We start from the raw sequence: 22,343 nt of genomic DNA on the forward strand, positions 1-22,343 counted from the left end.
TTTTTTACAAAGTAAAATGTACTTTGAATTAAATAAATTACACACATTCTTCTTTTTTGTAAATTAATTTCATTTAAATTTTTTTTGACACTGCGTATAAATTATGTTATTATTTATAGTACTAAATACAGAATTGAATACCCTTTCCAATGAGGTATCACACGACCCATAGTCTCACTTAAAAAAAATCATCGATTACGTCATCACGTCCATATGGATGACGTCACTTGTATGAAATATATGCCAAAATATCGTAATTTAAAAATAAAAATCGACCTCTTTCTGGATTTTTCCTTAAAGTCTCCGGTTTACGAAATATCGAATTTATTCCAGACATTTGCACCATACTGTAGGTAGGTACTTATAACTGCACACAACAGGAGCGTCATTTGAAATTTTGTTTGGTGGGGGCAAGCACTATATATATTATACATTCTATAATATGATGTTATGATGAATATTGATGTATTTTTTGTAAATTTCAGTCATTTTTTAGGGCCAGGGGGGGGCAAATGCCCCCTCTGGACGCCCAAATGACGCCCCTGGCACACAACAAAATACGCGATAATTTCAACTAGCGTTTTGTACCATGGCCTTTCGCATTAGATTCATTACGACTTATGTTTTTGGATAGATTTCGAGATATTTCCATTTTATTGTTTTTTGATTCCTTTTTTGAGGGTGTCCCAGACTGAATTCTACGCCATCTGCAACTTAGTGCTCTTTTGCTATTTCTTCTACTAATGTAAATTGGCTACGTTTCTTCTACGTATTTCTTCTATTAATGTAAATTATCGTACAGGTATTTTTTTTCTCACTAGGTCTTTTTTGTTTTGACAAAAATGAACAAAAGTCGAAAAATGCTGAAGGCGTTACTAGTAGCCAGGTCCGTTTTGACCCGGAGGTGTAAGGGATGCGAAGCACCTGGGCGGCAAGCCAAGGGGGCGGCGCGAGCCGCTAAAAACATTGGGAACAACTAATTATAAAAACATAAATATATGATTATAGTTGTATTTCACGCCTCAAAGCCTAATAATAATTTAGAAGTATAAATTTAAAATGTTCTATGTATTCAAGCGCGGGTTCACAAGCGCGAACCCTTGTGGCGTCATATGATCATATTTTGTATGACATTTCTAACGTCTCATTTAAAATTACATACAATGTTGTTTACTTTGGAGTCTAACACAGTTTTTGAAGAGATAGTATTGAATTGTGTGTGTTCTTACCATGGAAAATAAAAGTAAATATTATGAAAGTATTGTTTAACACCATTCTGTTAAATTAAAACCATTGAAAATCCCAAGAAAATATTTATTACATTACTAGTCGATAAGAAACAAAGTTTAATAAAGTGGTTACAAAAGACATTAAATACATTTTAATTAATTCACAAGGTATTCATGGATGCGAAGCTAATTCTAATGTAAGTCTCTGTTGTTTTAATGTAATATCTGTTGTCTGCTTAATACGTTTTTTTTTTAATAAATCAAGTGCATTTTGAACAAAAACAACATAGAACTTTTGAATACAGAATGTATGTATATTGATGTAAAAACTAAAAATAATAATTTAATATAGACCAGGACTAATCTGTAAAAAAACGTGTATTTTTGGATGTGAGAGGTGGCATTCGGATTTTTGCAAATAAAGTTAGGTGACACCTTCAGTAATAATAATTGACTTATGCTCCTTCTTAAATATGCCCGGAACATTAATAAAAAAATTAAAATATTTAAAAATTTCGAAAAACATCGATTTTTTTCTGCTTTCTTTGCTTATAACTTTAAAACGGTTCGTTTTGGAACAAAGTCGTACAGAAATAAAATAAAGATAATTGAATTTTGTATGATATACGAGTGGTCAAAAATGTCTTAAGGTATTACCTTTTCTGCAATATAGCAATAAATACAATATAAGGGGGCAAAATACGCCTGTTGTTATTCAATGTTTCTTAACCACTTTTGTGGGACTTAGAACCTTAGTAATTCGCTTAGAAAATTCTTATAACTTACTTAAATGGTCTACCAAATTTCATTAAAATCGACCTAATAGATTTTGCATAATAAATTTGCAATGTAAATGTTTTTAAAAAAGTTTTTTTTAATTTTTTCAAATTTTTTAAAATCTTTCTGAACAAAAAGTAGACCATAGGGAACTTGCATAAAATTTTAAATTCGAAAAAAATGGTATAAATCACAACAGAACATAATTTAGAACCTGTATCAAAGATAAAAAAGTTTTGTTTGTCTTTCGTTTGGCCCCTAAAGAGGACTAAAAATTCAACTTATACCAGCCACCCCAAAACATTCTACACCAATTGTATACATAATTTTAAATTAGACATTATAAACGTCAGTAAAAAATACAGTTATGTGACGTTAAAAGTGTTTTTGAACTATTCATAGAAAATTTGTACTTTTACAAAATGGTTTTATTTTCAATAGTAAACCTTCTTTTCTTTCCTTCAAAAACGGTATCAAACTCCAATCTCAACAAACTGGTATATATTATTACAACGACATACGATAAAAAATGTCATTAGAATATAAATATTTTTCCTTTATCCCCGACGACGAGCTGGCCAAATACCCAAGTAGGTGGAGGCCAATAAACTAAAGAAGAAGAAGAATATACGTAAATAACAATAAACAGAACCACATAGTTAAACTCTGTGACGTCACGGGTCGTTTAAATTATTTTAAGATAAAGAATAGTATAGTATAGTTGATCCAAAAGATGGCATAACCCAGACATCCAAAGTGAAAGTTATCCTTCAACACCAAATTGTTCTATATGGTCCACACAATGTCCAGAAAAAAGTCACACCATTTTGAGCGTCGGGTTTGGGGGGAGAGGGGGGAGAAATCGGTAAATTCGTAGTTTTTTAAGTTTTTCGCCAATATTTCTAAAACTATGCGGTTTAGCATGAACAACCCTCTATACAAAATTATTCTACATTAAATTTGAAATAAAAAAGGCCCTGTGGATAATCTTTCTAAAATGAATGGTTCCAAAGTTACGGAGGTAATATAGTATACATGGTCCAAAAAAAGGCCTAACCCAAACATCCAAAGTAAAAGTTTTCCTCCAACACCAAAATGTTATATATGGTCCACATATTGTTCAGTAAAAAGTTACACCATTTTGAGCGTCCGGTTTGATAGGGAGATGGGAGAGAAGCCGGTAAATTAGTAGTTTTTTTACGTTTTTCGTCAATATTTCTAAAACTATGCTTTAGCGTAAACAATGTTATATACAAAAATATTCTACATGAAATTTAAAACAAAAAATGTTCTATACATAATTGTTATCAAATCAACGGTTCCAGAGTTACGGAGGTTGAAAAGTCGAGGTTTTCGATACTTTTTATATCTTGTGGGCAATATTTATGATATAACTATACCAAAAACCCAGACATCCAAAGTGAAAGTTATCCTCCAACACTAAATTATTCTATACTGTCCACATAATGTCCAGAAAAAAGTCACACCACTTTGAGCGTCGGGTTTGGGGGGGAGAGAGGGGAGAAATCGGTAAATATAAAAAGTATCGAAAACCTCCACTTTTCACCCTCCGTAACTCTGGAACCGTTGATTTTATAACAATTATGTATAGAACCTTTTTTGTTTTAAATTTTATGTAAAACATTTTTCTATAGAAAATGCCTTACGGTAAAGCATAGTTTTAGAAATATTGACGAAAAACGTAAAAAAAACTACTAATTTACCGACTTTTCCCCCATCCCCCCCCCCCAAACCGGACGCTCAAAATGGTGTAACTTTTTACTGAACAATATGTGGACCATATAGAACAATTTGGTGTTGAAGGAAAACTTTTACTTTGTATGGCTGGGTTAGGCCTTTTTTTGGACCAATTATACTATACTACCTCCGTAACTTTGGAACCGTTCATTTTAGAAGGGTTATGCATAGGGCCTTTTTTATTTCAAATTTAATGTAGAACAATTTTGTGTAGAGGGTTGTTCATGCTAAACCGCTTAGTTTTAGAAATATTGACGAAAAACGTAAAAAACTACGAATTTGCAGATTTCTTCCCCCTCTCCCCCCAAAACCCGACGCTCAAAATGGTGTGACTTTTTTCTGAACATTATGTGGACCATATAGAACAATTTGGTGTTGGAGGATAACTTTCACTTTGGATGTCTGGGTTTGGGTCTAACTATACCATACTAGAAGAGTTTAAATTTGTACTTCTAAGTTATTATGAGTTTTTGAAGCAAGAAATTTTGGAAATCTCATTTTTATACAAAACTGAACATTATTATGTAATAAAAAAAATGTACAAGTTCCCTATTTAGAATTTGAATAATAAACAAATAGCTTTGTTTATTATTAAACAAAGCTATTTGTTTATAAGCCGAAAAATTGTTTATAATTTTAAAACATTGCTGAGGCCCCTTAAATAATCCGATTTTAATTCTGTAAAGTGTATTAGATAGGTAGAACCTCTTTATATGTAAAAAAATTAGCCAACTTCTAAATGATCTACTTTTTGTTCAGAAAGATTTTAAAAAATTTGAACTTTTTTAAAAACATTTACATTGCAAATTTATTATGCAAAATCTATTTGGTCGATTTTAATGAAATTTGGTAGACCATTTAAGTAAGTTATAAGAATTTTCTAAGCGAATTACTAAGGTTCTAAGTCCCACAAAAGTGGTTAAGAAACATTGAATAACAACAGGCGTATTTTGCCCCCTTATATTGTATTTATTGCTATATTGCAGAAAAGGTAATAACTTAAGACATTTTTGACCAGTCGTATATCATACAAAATTCAATTATAATTCAGTGAATTTGTACTCTACGAGCTCCCTAGTGGGAAAGTTTTGGGGTAGTTCTGATTTCTTTCATTATATATGTATTTTGGGCTACTGAATCCGAATATGAGGTTTGCGGACAAAATTTCGTGACGGAACATTAAGAAAATGGCGAAAAAAGCCAAATATTTCGGCTTTTTCCCGCTTTTTTGCTTAAATCTCGAAAACTATTAACTCTCAGTAAATGGTCTGTTAACATAAATTAAAGTACTTAAAATTCTCTACAAATATCAGTATTTACTTTTTTTCTCAGAAGAATTGTTTGGTCTAAAGTGCAAGTTGAAAATTGCCAATTTTTAACGGTCTCTGCAAAACCCACTTTTTACATTTCAAAACTTTATTTTTTATTAGAATGCTATCATTTGATAAATTTCTCCTAGTTTCCCGCACAAATAATTAAAAAGAAAAAAAGGTCGAAATTGTATAAGCAGTATCACTAAAGGTAGGACTCTTCTTCTTCTTTAAATACCGTGCCCAAATTTTAGGCGTAGGTAGCTTCCATGACAATTTTCCGATATTGTTCTCGATCTTGCGCGGCATAAAATAGTCCACTTTTTCCGTCGATCTTTCCGTTGATTATTAAATGCAGCATCCTGTATCTGCTACCTCTCATTATATGCGCGAGATATTCAAGTTTTCTCTTTTTTATCATCTTGATTAAGTCACCTTCGCCTTGACCTACTCTGTTTAAGACTTCTGTGTTTGAAATGCGCTGAACGCAAGATATTTTGAGCATTCTACGATACGACCACATCTCGAAGGCTTCTAATTTGTTCATCATGTAAACCTTCATGGTCCAGATTTCACATCCATATAGTAAAACAGGATACCATAACATTTTAGGACCTTGATTTCTTAGTTGTAAATTCAGCTGAGAGTTTCTCAGAATAGATTTAAGTTTCATAAATGCTCCTCTTGGAATTTCTATACGAGTTTTAATTTCTTCATCCGGATTTAGTGTCTCGTTTATCCAACATCCTAGGTATTTAAAATGGTTAACTTTTGTTATCGGGACTCTAACAAAATAAAACTAAAATATCGTGGTTATTAACATTACATATGAGCCGTAGTCTTTTAGAAGGTCCTTGCTGTGGTTCTCCAGTGGCGATGGGTCTGGAAAATATTCTGCTTGTTTTGGAAAATAAAAGAGATGGTGTCAGTTCTAAAGGAGAAATGATGATTGCAAAATAGATTCTGAGATTAAACAGACATTCCACATTGTGCTGAGGTTCTTCGATGTCATCATATCCTAGGATTCGTTCTCCTGGATAATAAAAGAGGTAGTGATACTGACTTATGATTATATATCCAGGAGAAATGAATGATTACGAAATAACTTGTGAGATTCTACATACCTCTATCTCTTTCTTCAGTTTCTTCTTCGTCTATATCAGAGCTATCTTTCGGGGGCTTAACGTTGTTACACAGTCCTTCGCATGATGTGAAAATTGGGCAACAATGGAGGCTCGTTTTCCTGCATCCACAATGGCGTTGGCACCCCTTTTTACATTTACAAAAAATATACCGTAATAGTGCGTTTGGTGCAGCGTCCGAAGTGGTTGGCACTGGCACGAGACCACTAGTAGTTTTTTCCAACCCCACTCACTTGGATCTCAAAAAAAGAAATCAGAACTACCCCAAAACTTTCCTAGTAAAAACACAATTTTATTGAATCATTATCTTTATTTTATTTCTCTACGACTTTGTTCCAAAACGAACCGTTTTAAAGTTATAAGCAAAGAAAGCAGAAAAAAGTCGATGTTTTTCGAAATTTTTAAATATTTTAATTTTTTTATTTATGTTCCGGGCATATTTTAAAAGGAGCATAAGTCAATTATTATTACTGAAGGTCTGGAAAAATCCGAATGCCACCTCTCACATCCAAAAATACACGTTTTTTACAGATTAGTCCTGGTCTATAAAATTTATTAGAGAATTGCAGCCTTGTGAAGAAAATAAGTTAAAAACAAAACATTATTAATAAGTGCATTGTTTTTTGAAACATAATAATAATATTTACCAATAAATTGTATTACTACGCGCTGTTCAGTAGGAATTTGAGCGATGTTGCAAAAATAAAAAACAGATAAGCGTATTATGTTTGCAATTTAAACCACATTTAAAAAATAATTTTCTATTTTAGTATTTTGTATAATACCAGAAGAAGAAAACACCGTTATCGCTGGCGTCTGCGTTGGTAGGTATAGCATGATTTGAATTTGTTAAAAAATACCTTTTACCATGTTTTTATGTTCAGATAAATGCTGTTGATCGTGTAAAACTGCGTCATTAGATTGCTCTGTCTATTAGTAGTGGGACGCGAGACGTGATTTCGATAACGATGATTCAGTCACGGTGATTTAAATATCACCGATAAATACCCTTCTTTGTTCACTTCGATAACCGTGACCAGTGACCAGATATATCAGATATCAATTTCACGGTGGCGGTCTCACAAAAGGTTTATACAGGGTGTTTCATTGGGAAACGGAAATACTTTAACGGTGAATCGAGGTCACCGAACCGGTTCTAGATATACTACATTTTTTGCCCTACCGACTTTTATAACCGAGTTACAGGGTGTTTTATCGATTTTGCCCATTTCTTTCCTAAGCCATAACTTTAGAACCACCCTGTATATTTTTTGTTATTTGGTACATATATGTCTCATTCAAAACCCAAACGAGCGACATACTAACCATAAGAAAGATTCAGGTCCGGATTAACAAAAAATTATAAAGTATCTTAGTATGACCTTAAAACAACACCCTGTATATTCAAATTTTGAAAATCTGTTTGCATATTTGAAAAGAGCACAAAAAAGTAAGTTTAATTCTTCGCTTCAATTCTAACGCTTCAATTTTTCGGCCAGACAATTTTATGACTTTAATTTTGAAATTATATTGAATTTTTTAAGAACTCTGACATTAAAAAGTAACTTTTAGTTATAAATTATTAAAGTTAATGAATAAATACTCATTTTAAAAATAATCAATACTTATTTACCACATTGGAACGACGCAATTACTAATGACAAGAAAAATCCAGGTCCGGATTAACAAAAAAATATAAAGTAATTGTGACCTTGAACCAACACCCTGTATATTGAATATATAATATACATGGGTATATTGACATTTAGAAAATTTATCTGCGCATTTTAAAAAACTGTGATTAAAGGTTCATTTTAATTTTTTCGCCGTTGATTTAATTACATCAATTTTGAAATTATTTTAAAATTTAAAGAACTCTGAGATTAAAAACCAGGTATTATTAACTTTTAATAATTTAATGTTAATGAATCAATACTTATTTTAAAAATACTTAATTCTTATTTACTACGTTGGATTCATGGATTCTCTGGATTTGTAGCTGTATGCACATCATTAAAAATTAGAATTGCGAGAATTGGGATATTTAATTGTTTTAGTAAAAAATTTAAAAAAACAGCTACATCTAATAAAAAAAAATCGTTTAAACAATTCAACAATTTAACATAAATTAAAAATATTTAAAATGTAACAGTTGCTCAAAATGTCTGCCATTTTGTTCGATGCATTTCCTTACTCGTTTTAAAATATTTCAAATCAATTTTCGAATTACATTGGGATTGTTCTTCATTTTTCTGGCAGCTTCTTGTGACCTTAACAGAATTAATCAATATGATTTCAAAATTTTCGTAATTAAATTATCTGCGCAAAAATTTGACACGCACCTTTTAACGCAGTTTTTATGCTCTTTTAAAATACGCAAACAAATTTTCAAAATTTCAATATACAGGGTGTTGTTTCAAGGTCACAATTACTTTATATTTTTTTGTTAATCCGGACCTGGATTTTTCTTGTCATTAGTAATTGGGTCGTTCCAATGTGGTAAATAAGTATTGATTATTTTTAAAATGAGTATTTATTCATTAACTTTAATAATTTATAACTAAAAGTTAATAATATCTGCTTTTTAATGTCAGAGTTCTTAAAAAATTCAATATAATTTCAAAATTAAAGTCATAAAATTGTCTGGCCGAAAAATTGAAGGAAACCATTAAACTTACTTTTTTGTGCTCTTTTCAAATGTGCAAACAGATTTTCAAAATTTGAATATACAGGGTGTTGTTTTAAGGTCACAATTACTTTATAATTTTTTGTTAATCCGGACCTGGATTTTTCTTATGGTTAGTATGTCGGTCGTTTGGGTTTTGAATGAGATATATGTGTACCAAATATCAAAAAAATATACAGGGAGATTCTAAAGTTATGGCTTAGGAAAGAAATGGGCAAAATCGATAAAATAAATAAAGTAACTCGGTTATAAAAGTTGGTAGGACAAAACATGTAATATATCTAGAACGGGCTCGGTGACCTCTATTCACCATTAAAGTATTTCCGTTTCCCAATGAAACACCCTGTATAAGGTGTGTAGAAGTCAAGGGATACAACTGCAGTTTTGGTACTTTTTTTAGAAAATCAAGTTTGAAGTTTAACACCTTTCCTAAATTCTACCGCTTGTTTTCAAAATAGTTAGTGATTGGCTGGTCCTTTTAACTTTAAAAACTTTTATGTAATAGTATATTTATATCAGATTGAAAAAAACTCAGCATGTTATAAGATATTTTAGAATAAGAAACAACACTTAACCCATTGTCTTCCAATTACATACTTGGACTGTACTTGTATTTTTATTCTTTTACATACAATTTAATTAACAAAACACCGAATTTTTGTAAGAAATTAAACAATTGGCAAATAAAATGTAAACAGTAGGAAACACATTAGAAATAAACTTAACTAGTCATCATCGCTTTCAAAGCAGTTATCTGGGTCGTCGGGTTCTTCCTGAATATTATCCTGGGTACCTTGATCTGGGATTTGTTGTCTTTCCCGTTGTTGGGAAGGCAAATTTCTGTAGAAGTTGTGATGGATGGGAGGCACAAACTGCATTAATTCCATAAGATTAGCATATGTTGTCTGTTTTAATAATCGCTTTCTGGTTTCACATCGTAGATTATTTTGTAATATTTGAGGTTTACCCCGACAATTCGGTTTCATGCTCAAATTTTAAGAGATTCAGTTCCTACACTGTTCTTGAAAAACAATGTATCAGGATGATCTTTATGTATTATGAGGCGTCTATAAGCAGAGGGGTATAAGTGCAATTTTGTTCAAGTTGGAGATAATAGTACAGTAATAGATAGTTAATACCCATTTTAATGTTGTGGTCAAAGGACACAAGTGAATTTAAAACCAATAGTGACATCTATGGGCATTTCACTTAACTAATGAAAATAGTTTGTTTATCATTTGGCAGCCATTGGATATAAGTACGCTTATATCCCTTGGCCTCCAAACAAGTGTTAGTTATATCGTTTGGCAACCAACTCGTTAATACTTTTTGATTAGTGGTACAATGTGTTAAAGTTCATACCAAACCCTTCTTTCAGTGAGTCATTAATTTTAACGTCATATATAGGATTTTAAGAGTGCCGCGAATCATTGCATCATATTTTAGTTAATGCGAGTTGACACGATCCAAGTGTACTTGGAAAAAGAAAGAAAAACTGAAATAGAAATGTTTGTACCAGAACACTGGGTAGAGACGAAGACCAGTTCAAAATTTATGGTTGTTAGGATGAAAGACCAGGATTTTGTTATTCTAGATTAGTCCAGAAAGCCACTGCGCATCCGCTAGGAAAAATATTCTAATTCGGATTCTTTGCACAATCTTACTCAAAAAGGACTCCTTTTAACAAATTTGCATGTTGCCAGGACCAAAAAGTGGTCAAAAATTTTTTAAACGTTTTTTTTTGTTTTTTTCCTAAAATTATTTTTTTTGCACGGAAAATAGTTTTTTTAGGTTTTTTGGATCATTCAAAAGAGAAAAGGTCTTTAGTGACTTTTCTCTAAAAATGATAGTTTTTGACATATAAGCGATTAAAAATTGAAAAATTGCGAAATCGGCCATTTTTAACCTCAAAAACTATGTGAAAAGCTGAAAATTTGAATGTTGCCAAGGTAGGTAGATATTCTTTAAACATCGATTGATGAAATCCCGAAGAGTTTTTTGCAATACAATATTTAAAACTCATTTGTTTTTTAATTGCTAATCAAGCGTGCACGACACTATTTTCCACCGACAGTATGATGCAAATGAAAGGAATAAATTCGTTATTTCGTAAGCCGGCGACTTTAAGGAAAAATCCCGAAACAGGTCGATTTTTAATTTTAAAATATGATATTGTGGCATATATGGTATTCTAGTGACGTCATCCATCTGGACGTGATGACGTAATAGATGATTTTTTTAAATGAGAATAGGGGTCGTGTGCTAGCTCATTTGAAAGGTTCTTAAATTCTCTATTCAGTAATATAAACATTTACACAATTAGTTATACAGGGTGTCCAAAAAATTTTTATTAAATTAAATTATTTGACAAAAAAAGAAGTAGAAGGACACCCTGTATAAAAAATTATGTAAATGTTTACATTACTTGATGGAGAATTGAAGAACCTTTCAAACGAGCTACCACACGACCCCTATTCTCATTTAAAAAAATCATCCATTACGTCATCACGCCCAGACGGATGACGTCACTAGTATACCATATATGCCGCAATATCATAACTTAAAAATAAAAATCGACCTGTTTCGGGATTTTTCCTTAAAGTCGCCGATTTTCGAAATAACGAATTTATTCCTTTCATTTGCACCATACTGTCGGTGGAAAATAGTGTCGCGCACGCTTGATTCGCAATTAAAAAACAAAAGAGTTTTGAATATTGTATTGCAAAAAACTCTTCGGGATTTCATCAATCGATGTTTAAAGAATATCTACCTACCTTGGCAACATTCAAATTTTCAGTTTTTCACATAGTCTTTGAGGGTTAAAAATGGCCGATTTCGCAATATTTCAATTTTTAATCGCTTATATGTCAAAAACTATCATTTTTAGAAAAAAGTCACTAAAGACCTTTTCTGTTTGGAATGATCCAAAAAACCTAAAAAAACTTTTTTCCATGCAATAAAAATAATTTTAGGAAAAAAACAAAAAAAAAACGTTTAAAAAATTTTTGACCACCTTTTGGTCCTGGCAACATGGAAATTTGTTAAAAGGAGTCCTTTTTGAGTAAGATTGTGCAAAAAATCCGAATTAGAATATTTTTCCTAGCGGATGCGCAGTGGCTTTCTGGACTAGATACACTTCGGCAGATTCGACATAAAGGTACTGTACCGGGAATATGAACCATGCAGTGGCTTAACTTCAACAGAAATTTGTCTTACCAACAACGGAAAGGACAACAAATCACATATCAAAGCACTCTGGATAATATTTAGGAAAATCCCGACGAACCAGATAACTGCTTCGAAAGCGAAGATGACTATTACTATAAATAGTTTATGATAGATATTAATATAGATAGATTATACCAGTTCTGTCAAGAACATGACATGATAATCGCAAATACATGGTTCAAATTACACAAAAGAAGATTATATACATGGAAGGGACCAGGAGATAACTCACTTCATATCATTATAAATCAGATAGATTATATTCTAGTAAACAAGAGATTTAAGAATGGTGTCAAGAGTTCAACGACATATCCTGGTGCAGATATCGGTTCAGAACATAACCCTCTAATAGCTGACATCCAACCAGCCCACACTGTTCCGACGCCACTTGATCCAAGTGAAGCTCAAAAAAGTCGAAGCCCCAAAACACCAAAATTACATATATCAGCATCCAACAAAACGCTAATAGAAAATGACCTGAATAATCAGCTAAAGAATTCAACAAATGAAAACAATACAGAAATATGGAACACGTTTAAAGATCTTACCTGGAAAGTAATGGAAAAATATACAACAACGATGCAGAGGCACAAAAAACAACAATGGATGACTGATGAAATCCTGGAATTGATGGAGCAGAGAAGAAAACTGAAAGATAACAAAACAGAATACAAAGAAAAACAGAAACTAATTAAACAAAAAATAAAGGTAGCTAAAGAAAAATAGATGGAGGATAAATGCAAGGAATTAGAAAAGTCGAATGAAAAACATGATACGTTTAATATGTTTAAAAAAGTTAGAGAAGTAGCTGGTCTTTATTATAAGAAAACTCCACATACTATAACCGATTCGTCGGGAAAGATGATAATAGACGAACACGAAATTCGAACTACCTGGTATAATTATATAAATGAACTGTATAATGATGATAGACCCGAAGAACTGGACACTTTAGATGAAGGTGAAGGACCAGAAATACTAAAATCAGAAATACAACATGCTATAAAATTGGCAAAAAACAAGAAAGCCGTTGGTCATGACAACATACCTACAGAAATGTTAAAGCTCATAAATGAGGAAAACATTGGAATACTAGTCAAACTTTTCAATGATGGATTCATGATGAATTCATAACCCTACCAAAAAAACAACGTCCGAAAAACTGTAGCGACTATAGAATGATAAGCCTTATGAGCCACACCTTGAAAATCTTTCTACGTATCATCCACAGTAGAATCAGAGATAAATGTGAAGAAGACCAGGATGAAACACAATTTGGCTTCAGAAATGGACTGGGAGCCCGGGACGCACTCTTTGCACTAAATGTGTTATTGCAGAAATGCCGAGATCAAAGGAAAGACGTCTTTGCTGTATTTATTGACTATGAGAAGGCCTTTGATCGAGTACAACATCACAAATTAATTAAAATATTAAAGGATAAAGGAGTTGATAGTCAAGATGTGCGAATCATAGAAAAATTATACTGGCGTCAAACAGCGACAGCTTGCATAAATGGAAAATCAACAGAAATATGCAAAATACAAAGAGGTGTCAGACAGGGTTGTATACTGTCCCCACTGTTGTTCAATTTGTATTCAGATAGAATATTTAAGGAAGCGCTGCATAATTTGGAATGGGGTGTGAAGGTTAATGGAATTCTGATAAATACAATCAGATATGCAGACGATACAGTTATTTTAAGTGATGATATGAATGGATTACAACACCTTTTAAATACCATTGACACAGTGGGAAGAGAGTTTGGCCTAAATATAAACTGTTCAAAAACAAAATACATGGTATTTAGCCGTTTGGCCCATCAAGATTCACGTTTATATGTTGATGGTCATATGATTCAAAGAGTACCCAGTTTTAAATATCTTGGTTGCCATATTACTGAACAACTAGATCCAGATAAAGAGATAAAATGTAGAATCGAGATAGCCCGCACGACATTTTTAAAAATGAGGTCATTCTTCTGTAATGATACCTTGCAACTTCAACTTCGAAAGCGCATGATTAAATGCTACATTTGGTCAGTCCTCTTGTATGGTGTTGAAGCATGGACATTAAAAATATCCACCATTAACCGTTTGGAGGCCTTTGAAATGTGGCTGCACAGACGTATTCTGAAAATACCATGGACGGCTATGCTGACAAATGTGGCAGTCCTTAAGAGAGCAAATGCTACCCGCGAGCTGCTTGATAACATCAAATATAGAAAGATGGCCTATTTTGGACACGTAGTAAGGGGAGACCGGTATAATATTCTTCAACTTATTATGATGGGTAAAATCGAAGGACGCATAGGAATTGGTAGAAAGCAGGCCTCTTGGTTGAAGAATATCCGGGAGTGGACAGGAATAAAGAAAGCAGAACACCTATTTAGAATAGCTCGAGACAGAGGCAGTTTCGCCATGTTAATCGCCAACGTCAAGGGGACTTGATAGGGCACGTTAAGGAGAAGAAGAAGATATTAATAGTCTATAACTATTATAGTTAAGTTTACTTCTATTGTTGTTTCCTACTTTTTGCATTTTTATGCCAATTTTTAATTTTTTTTACAAAAATTATTTGTTTTTTTGATCAACTTGTATTTAGAAAAATAATGATACAAGTACAGAGTACAGTACAAGTATTTAGTTGGAATGCAGTGGGTATAAGTGCTGTGTTTTATTCTAAAATATCTTATAAAATCAAGGGCGGATCCAGAGAGGGGGCCATGGCCCCCTCCCAGAATTTAGAATAATATAAATTTAAATTTTTTGCAGTTCAAATGTTTTAATTTCAAACACATATATATGTACAAAACAGGGGATAAATACATTTTCTGGACTAGAATTGAAAAAAAGAAGTAACGGAGAAGCTTTAAGAATTACTTTTGGGTTTTTTTATAAATCCAAATGTTGATAATTTTACAGAGAGCAAATTGTTAAAACGATCTTGACAGTCATCAAAATCGTATAAATTTCCATATTCTATACACACAAAGAATAAAAAAGAAGTGAAGCGTTACTTGGGTCACTAGCACTTAGAACAAAGGAGTTGATTGGTATTTTCGCACTGTCAAAAGGAATTGTTTTACAAATATTGCGTTTCATTTTTCTAATTGAAAATATGGTCACAATAACGGGATGACAGCCCAAAGCCTTGTCACGAAACCTTTAACATCTTTCGCCAAACGCATGAGCAAAGACGGAGTCATATAAACCCATGAAAAAACATCATACCACAAGGAGTGCGTTCAGGTTGAGCTGGATTTTCTAAAAAGTTATCGCAACCCTCAGAAGTCAGTCATTAACCAGATAGACTCTCAGAGGTCTAAACAGAAACAAAAAATAAAGAAAGACTATGTATGACCAATAGTAGGGTCTATAGTGTTCTTAGGTCGACAAAATATTCGTCTAAGAGACCATCTTGATGATGGCCTTATGCTTCTGGACGAAGATGCTGGACCTAGGAATAATGGGAATTGCTGTGGTACTAAGACAAAACCCGATATGTCAAAAATTATCGATTTTTCGTTTTTAATGCCAATATGTACATTGAGCGATGAAGAATGTGATGACAAAACCCTACATGGCTAAACGCATCCATGTAACCAGTAGATAATAAAATTGTTTCCGATATGTCCACTATTACAACAACACCGCGAACTTTTAAACTCATCTGCTGCAAAATCACGTTTTTTGACATATTGGGTTTTGCCTTAGCACTACAGTGTTAAGGTTTAAAATCGCATCAGGAGATAAGACTCTTAAATAAAACATATCCACAGCATCTTCCTGAGCAACATGCATTAGTAGCAGCAGTCAAAATCAATTAATAACATGTTGTGGTGAAGAAATAATTGAACAAATAATATTTGACGAAACGACTGACGTATCCCACGTGGAACAGCTTTCTCTAAATTTGGGATACATACACAATAACAACATTCGTGAAGACTTTGTCAAATTCATTGACGCTTATGAGAACCTAAAAATAATTAGTAAAAATCAAGAAAGAGGGAAAGAACAAGGCCTGGCAGGAGAAGCATTGGAAAAAATAGTATTAAACTTGTTGAAAGAACTGCACTTGGATCCGAAGAAATGTGTAGGAATCGGTACTATGGCAGGAATGGTGAGTTTTAAGGCACTTCTCAAAGTGTGTGAAAAGTGACTTAAGACTCACCATTGTAACCCTAGTTTTTAAAAATTACCCCCGTACTTCTGGTACTCCTCCCCAAAAAAATTTTATGGCCCCTCCCGAAAATCGGTCCTGGATCCGCCCTTGTATAAAATGCTAAGTTTTTTTAAATCTGATATAATTGTACTATGTATTACATAAAAGTTTTTGAAGTTAACAAGACCAGCCAATGAGCAACTATTTTGAAAAACAAGCGGTAGAATTTAGGAAAGGTGTTAAACTTTAAAATTGATTTTCTCAAAACTACTAAAAATGCACTTGTATTCCTTGGCTTCTACACGTCTTATATATTATTAATCAACGAAAGATTTTTGTTATTTATGTTTGTTTACTCTTAACATTGGCTATGAACACGTGTGCTTGGTTGTACAGTAGTTTCCAAAATGTAACTAACTTCGCAAAAATATAATTACTAAAATTACTAGACAAGTTTAGACAATAGATTTAGTTTAGAATTACTAGACAATTGCTAACAAATATTAATGAATTGGTTGCGAAACGATATAACTAACACTTGTTTGGAGGCCAAGGGATATAAACGTACTTATTATCCAGTGGCTACCAAATGATAAACAAAGTATTTTCAAAGCATAAGTGAAATACCCATAGATGTCACTACTGTTTTTAAATTCACTTGTATCCTTTGTCCACAACATTAAAAGGGGTATTGACTACCTATCTATTACTGTACTTATCTCCAACTTGACCAAAATTGCACTTACACCCCTTGGCTTTTAGACGCCTCATATAATTTCCACATGGTTCCAACTTAGAATACTATGTAAGTAGAATACTATGTAAAATATTCCATAATATCTATGACACAGGCAATATTCCAGAAGATTGGGGAGTTTCAGAATTTATTACGTTACCTACCAAAAAAATATGGAGTGAAAAAGTGTGTAGAATGTAGGTTAATAATTCTAATGAAATGAGCCATATATTAAAACGATTTCTTAAAATTGTATATAAGCTATGCGAAGAGAGAATGCAAGACACACAGTTTGGATTCATGAAAGGCGTAGGGATGAGAGATGCACTCTTTAGTCTACAGGTATTATTCCAAAGATGCAGAAATATGACTTGCGATATTTACACATGCTTTGTAGACTACCAAAAAGCATTTGATACAGTTCAACACCGAAAATGATGGATGTTCTAACAAAAGCCCAAATGGATGATAAAGACCGGCATATAATACAAAATTTATACTGGAACCAATCAGCCACAATAAGAACACATCTTGGAGATTAACCGACGGAAGCAATCCAGATTCTGTGAGGCGTTAGACAAGGATGTATACTTTCACCTATAATATTTAACCTATATTCACAGGAAATATTTAGTGAAGCCTTGGAAAATTTCGAACATGGAATACTCCTAAATTGAGAACGCCTAAACAACATCCGCTATGCAGACGACACCGTTATTTTTGCAGAAAATTTTAACAGTTTACAGCAACTAATAAATAAAGTAAATGAAGTAAGTGAAAGATTTGGATTACAAGTAAACATATCAAAAACTAAATTTATGGTCATCAGCGAAAATAAAATTAATGACGTCCAACTGCTTATCAAAAATACCCAGTGTGCCGAGTAAAACGGTATATCTATCTTGGAACAATAGTAAACAAACAATGGAATCACTCAAAAGAAGAATAATGTAGAATAGAGAAGGCTAGGAGTGTATTCAACAACATAGCCAAACCCTTTAAGCCACAACCTTAACCTAGAGATAAAAATAAGGCTCCTACTATGTTATGCCTTCTCAACACTATACCACAGAGTTGAATCCTGCACACTCGCTAAAGCGATAAAGAAAAAACTTGAAGCCTTCCAGATGTGGTTATACAGGCGATTCCTAAGGATATCATGGACGGACAAGATAACCAAAGAGACTGTACTACGAAGAATGGGGAAAGAAATAGAAGTGATGTTTACGATTAAAATGAGAAAGTTAGAATATCTCAGACACATAATGAGAAACGGCACTAAATACAGATTACATATTGAAAATAACCCTTCAAGGCGAAGTATTCGGAAAGCGAGGAATAGGGAGAAGAAGAATATCATGGTTAAAGAACCTGAGGAAATGGTTAATCACAACAACAACTAATATATTTAAAGCATCAGTTAATAAAATAATTATAGTCAGAATGATCGCCAATATTCGAAACAAAGAGAAGAAGAAGACTATTTTTGATGCAAGTGGAGGTCATTTCTTTTTAACTAGGTCTTGTTTTCTATATAGCAGGTGTGGTTCCTTCATACAAAATGCATTTTACATTTGGGTAGTTTTTTTGTAGAGGCTGCCCCTGCGCCTTTGCCTCTATTGGTAATATTTCCATGTGTGCATATCGGGCACATGCTGTACTGTAGTATGACGTTCCTCATCATTGATGGCTAAAACTTAACATATGTTGTAAAAAAATTCAATTCGTAGATGTCCTTGTTGTTGTCTGTAGTTTGTATATCGATAAAGCGGGTCTACCCAAAATCCCGACTGCCAAAATCCCGACAGCCAAAATCCCACAGCCACAATCCCGACGGCCAAAATCCCGACAGGCCAAAATCCCCACAGGCCAGAATCCCGACAGGTTTGATCAAGTTTCTTTTTAACCTATAATTACATTTATTTCTTGTTTTTTGTTTATGGTCATCTGTTTTTATTTTGTGTTACTAAACAAAGGTACATACAGTCGGAAAAATGAAAGAATACCCATGAACGTATTTACCATTTAATATGAACTAATTTTCTAAATAAAATTTCTAACATGGTTATATGAATTAAATTACTTTTTTGCACGATTGATCATTTTTGACTGTTTACCGTGACAGATTTTACGTCAGTAGGTGACATTTACTAGCAACTCGACGGTAAGTAATCCAATTCGACGGTAAGTACTCCAACTCGACGGTAAGTAATTCACTTACCGTCGAGTTAAAAAATCTCTTAATTTTAATTTATTTTTTGAAAGAATAAAGAAAACTAACGAATTATTTATTAATATTATATTAATATAAAAACGTAAGTTTTTGCCTGGTACAATTTGTTAAATTATTTAATGAAATCCCACTTGTTTGGGCTGTGGTTTCACTTCTAACAGAAACTCCTGCAGAATCACATACATTAGTAGTATTACTAGTATTGCACAACATTTTTTCTCTTCAAATACGCGATCAAAGTTGAAAACTTGGAAATATCAATGCCATCATAAAGAAAAACGGTGGATTTAATCATTGAATATTCTGCCCAGAGGCTTCCAGGACCTTTCAACTGCATATGTCTTTGAACGAAATATGCCAATAGAGTCTTTTCTTCGATTCTTAAATTCTTGCCTTCGCACCATTTTTTAAAACTTTGGTAGGTATTTTGATAACGGATTTTGGATTTTTCCCAAGCCCGTTCCCAACACCCTTCTTCCCAAGCCCGTTCAATTTCTTCAAATTCACTTTCGCTCATATTTTAATTTATAATAATCAAAATTGTACTTAAAATTATTGACAACTAAATAAAAACTCAATTCTCCATTGTTGTTATGCACCCTAGTTACTACCTAACAACCAAAGTATCTATCTTGATAAAATGAATGAAACTAGTCAATATGACGAAAATGTTTAATTTTATAATTTATAATGGTATCAATCGTGCAAAAAACGTTACAAGCATGTCGAACGTTAAGGGTAACCGATCTCAGACAATAATTGGAGTCGTCGCTCCGCTCCTCCTCCAAACAATTGTCTTCGATCGGTATAAAACCCTTACCGTTCTCCATACTTAATATACTATTCTTTGCCAATATATAGGTACTTAAATAATATATGTATAATCAAATCCTGAATTCAAGTTTACTTTCATATAGTAGATATTATCATAGCTTTTATATTATAAAATGAAGTGTTTAAATAATTTTTTCTTTTAAAATACATACTAATTAGTACCTGTACTTATTAGTAAGTAATAATTTTTCAATTTCAATACTCTATACTATAATATGATTTGGTATTGCATTTGAAAAGGAAACAGTAAATATTCAAAATGTATTGGTCGGAATTTTTACTTATGCGAGGATTGTGGCATGTCGTAATTTTGGTCTGTCGGGATTCTGGCGTGTCGGGATTCTGGCTGTCGAGATTTTGGCTGTCGGGATTTTGGCTGTCGGGATTTTGGGCGCCACCGCGATGAAGCATATTGGCAGGGGATTTTTTGTTTTAAAGTGTTTTACATTTCACACGTTCACGACGATGTGTCCCACATTTTCGATTTTCTTTATTTTTTCATCAATCAAATGGTTTCACTCTACATAAATAAGAATAATGTATATTTTTGAGAATTGTTCTAAAAAATCTTGAAGTTTTTAACTGATAGGTGTGGAATTCTATATTTTTTTCTTGTAAGCAATGCTTATATATTTTCTTACTATATTTTATCGGTTTAGTTTAACTTTACTAGTTTAACTAACTTTATGGTGGTGTGTGGTGTGATATTTTTGTCTTCAATTAATTTGGGAGGAGGTTTAAAATCCGCATTATTAATGATTCTACAAATATTCGGTTACTATTCGGTACTCGGCCGAATACCATACCGAATACCAAATACCAAATCAGGGTAAAAAAATATATAGTATTCAAAAATATTATGTATTTTTAAATTTATGTAGCTTAAAGAGATGAAATAAAAGGGAGATGGGTCTGATTCGGTTCATTTGGAGGGGGGGGGGTTCGATCGAGGGGTGCGAGGAATTTTGCATTTCTTGGCTTAAGAATCAGTTTTGGAGTATGGCTGTTCCACAGTCAACTGTTTGTTTGCTAAAAGGATTCGCAATATAGGGTTTTTCGTATCTCTCATAAGTTTTTTGGGTTCGCTGGACCTTCCAGGGACATATTGTTGTCTATGCCTCCTAGGAATAGCCTTCCTGGACGTATTCTTTATTATCTCAACAAATGGTTCGTAATTTTCTGGTCTTGGCTCTAGGTTTTATACCTCGTAGTCTAGCATAGTGGCAAATTTTTCCCACTTCGCCTTCTTAAAGTTAAATCTTTTCCAGAATGCAGTACTGTAGTATAGTAAAAAGTGGGATCCACTACGTTTACGACATATTGGACCAAAATACCAACACTTTGGAAATGCAATAGTTTTTCAATAAAAAATTAGTATTTATACATGTCTTCGATCTCCACTGAAAAAATAATTCTATTAAGGAGCTTTTTGTGCAATATTTTAGAATCAATGTAAAAAACTCTATTCCCAATCCTTAAAACAATAGTTTCTTTGGTGCCTAACCAATACACCGGATGTTTTTCATTACTTCTAATCTCACTATCTAATTTCACTGCCCTAAATGCAATTTTCATTACTTGAAAAGTTTTCCCATGTTCAATCTTCTGGTGGAATACATGTATCATATTTCATTGATGGGACCCCGCCTTAGAACTCCCACATTACGACAGATGGCAAAGGAAGATTCACCAGGTGACCACGGAATGGTTTTAAGAGTGTTTATGTACTCCTATAATAATTATGAAATTATAACCTAGGAATAATTTGTGACTATGGTTTTTTTTTAACCAGAAGGAGTAAACTAAAAAGACAGATTCATACCCAATAAAGTCACTAGAAAAATTACCAAATACATCTTCTTTTCTGGTTGATCATATCGTCTTTCGACAGTAATCCATAAACATTATATTATACTAATACGTCGCTAAAGAATTCTAGAAACAGCTGCTTTTTATATAAAAGCAGACTAAAAATCTAAAAATTAAAGGAATAACGCAGAAAACACAAAAAATCGCTGATATAACTTAATTAACGTATGAAATGCCAATAGTGTCAAAATTTTGTAAATTTCATTAGTGTCAAGATTTTATAAATGTCATTAGTGTCAAAATTTCATAACAGTGGAGGTATATTTATACATAGAGTGAGCCTACCCTCCGCGCTTCCTGACGACAAGATCTCTTGGACTGGTTTGGTGCTATCTCTTTCTAACACATTGTATCGAGAAACTAAGATGAGATTAAGT

At 32.8% G+C, this 22,343-nt stretch overlaps 1 protein-coding gene across 4 annotated transcripts in view; it reads left to right on the forward strand.

The window, feature by feature from the left end:
* LOC114332096 (cyclic GMP-AMP synthase-like receptor) overlaps positions 1-22,343 on the forward strand; it is a 425,443-nt gene that overhangs the window by 326,883 nt on the left and 76,217 nt on the right. The window contains exon 5 of one of the 4 annotated variants that reach the window (XM_050644067.1): positions 6,987-7,040. The exons of the other annotated variants lie outside the window; for them this stretch is intronic. Coding sequence (XP_050500024.1) covers positions 6,987-7,040 — 54 coding nt within the window. The remainder of the gene's footprint in view (positions 1-6,986; positions 7,041-22,343) is intronic. 4 annotated transcript variants of the gene reach the window in all.

Source organism: Diabrotica virgifera, chromosome 2, assembly GCF_917563875.1.
Source record: "Diabrotica virgifera virgifera chromosome 2, PGI_DIABVI_V3a".
In the NCBI taxonomy this organism is placed as follows: domain Eukaryota; kingdom Metazoa; phylum Arthropoda; class Insecta; order Coleoptera; family Chrysomelidae; genus Diabrotica; species Diabrotica virgifera.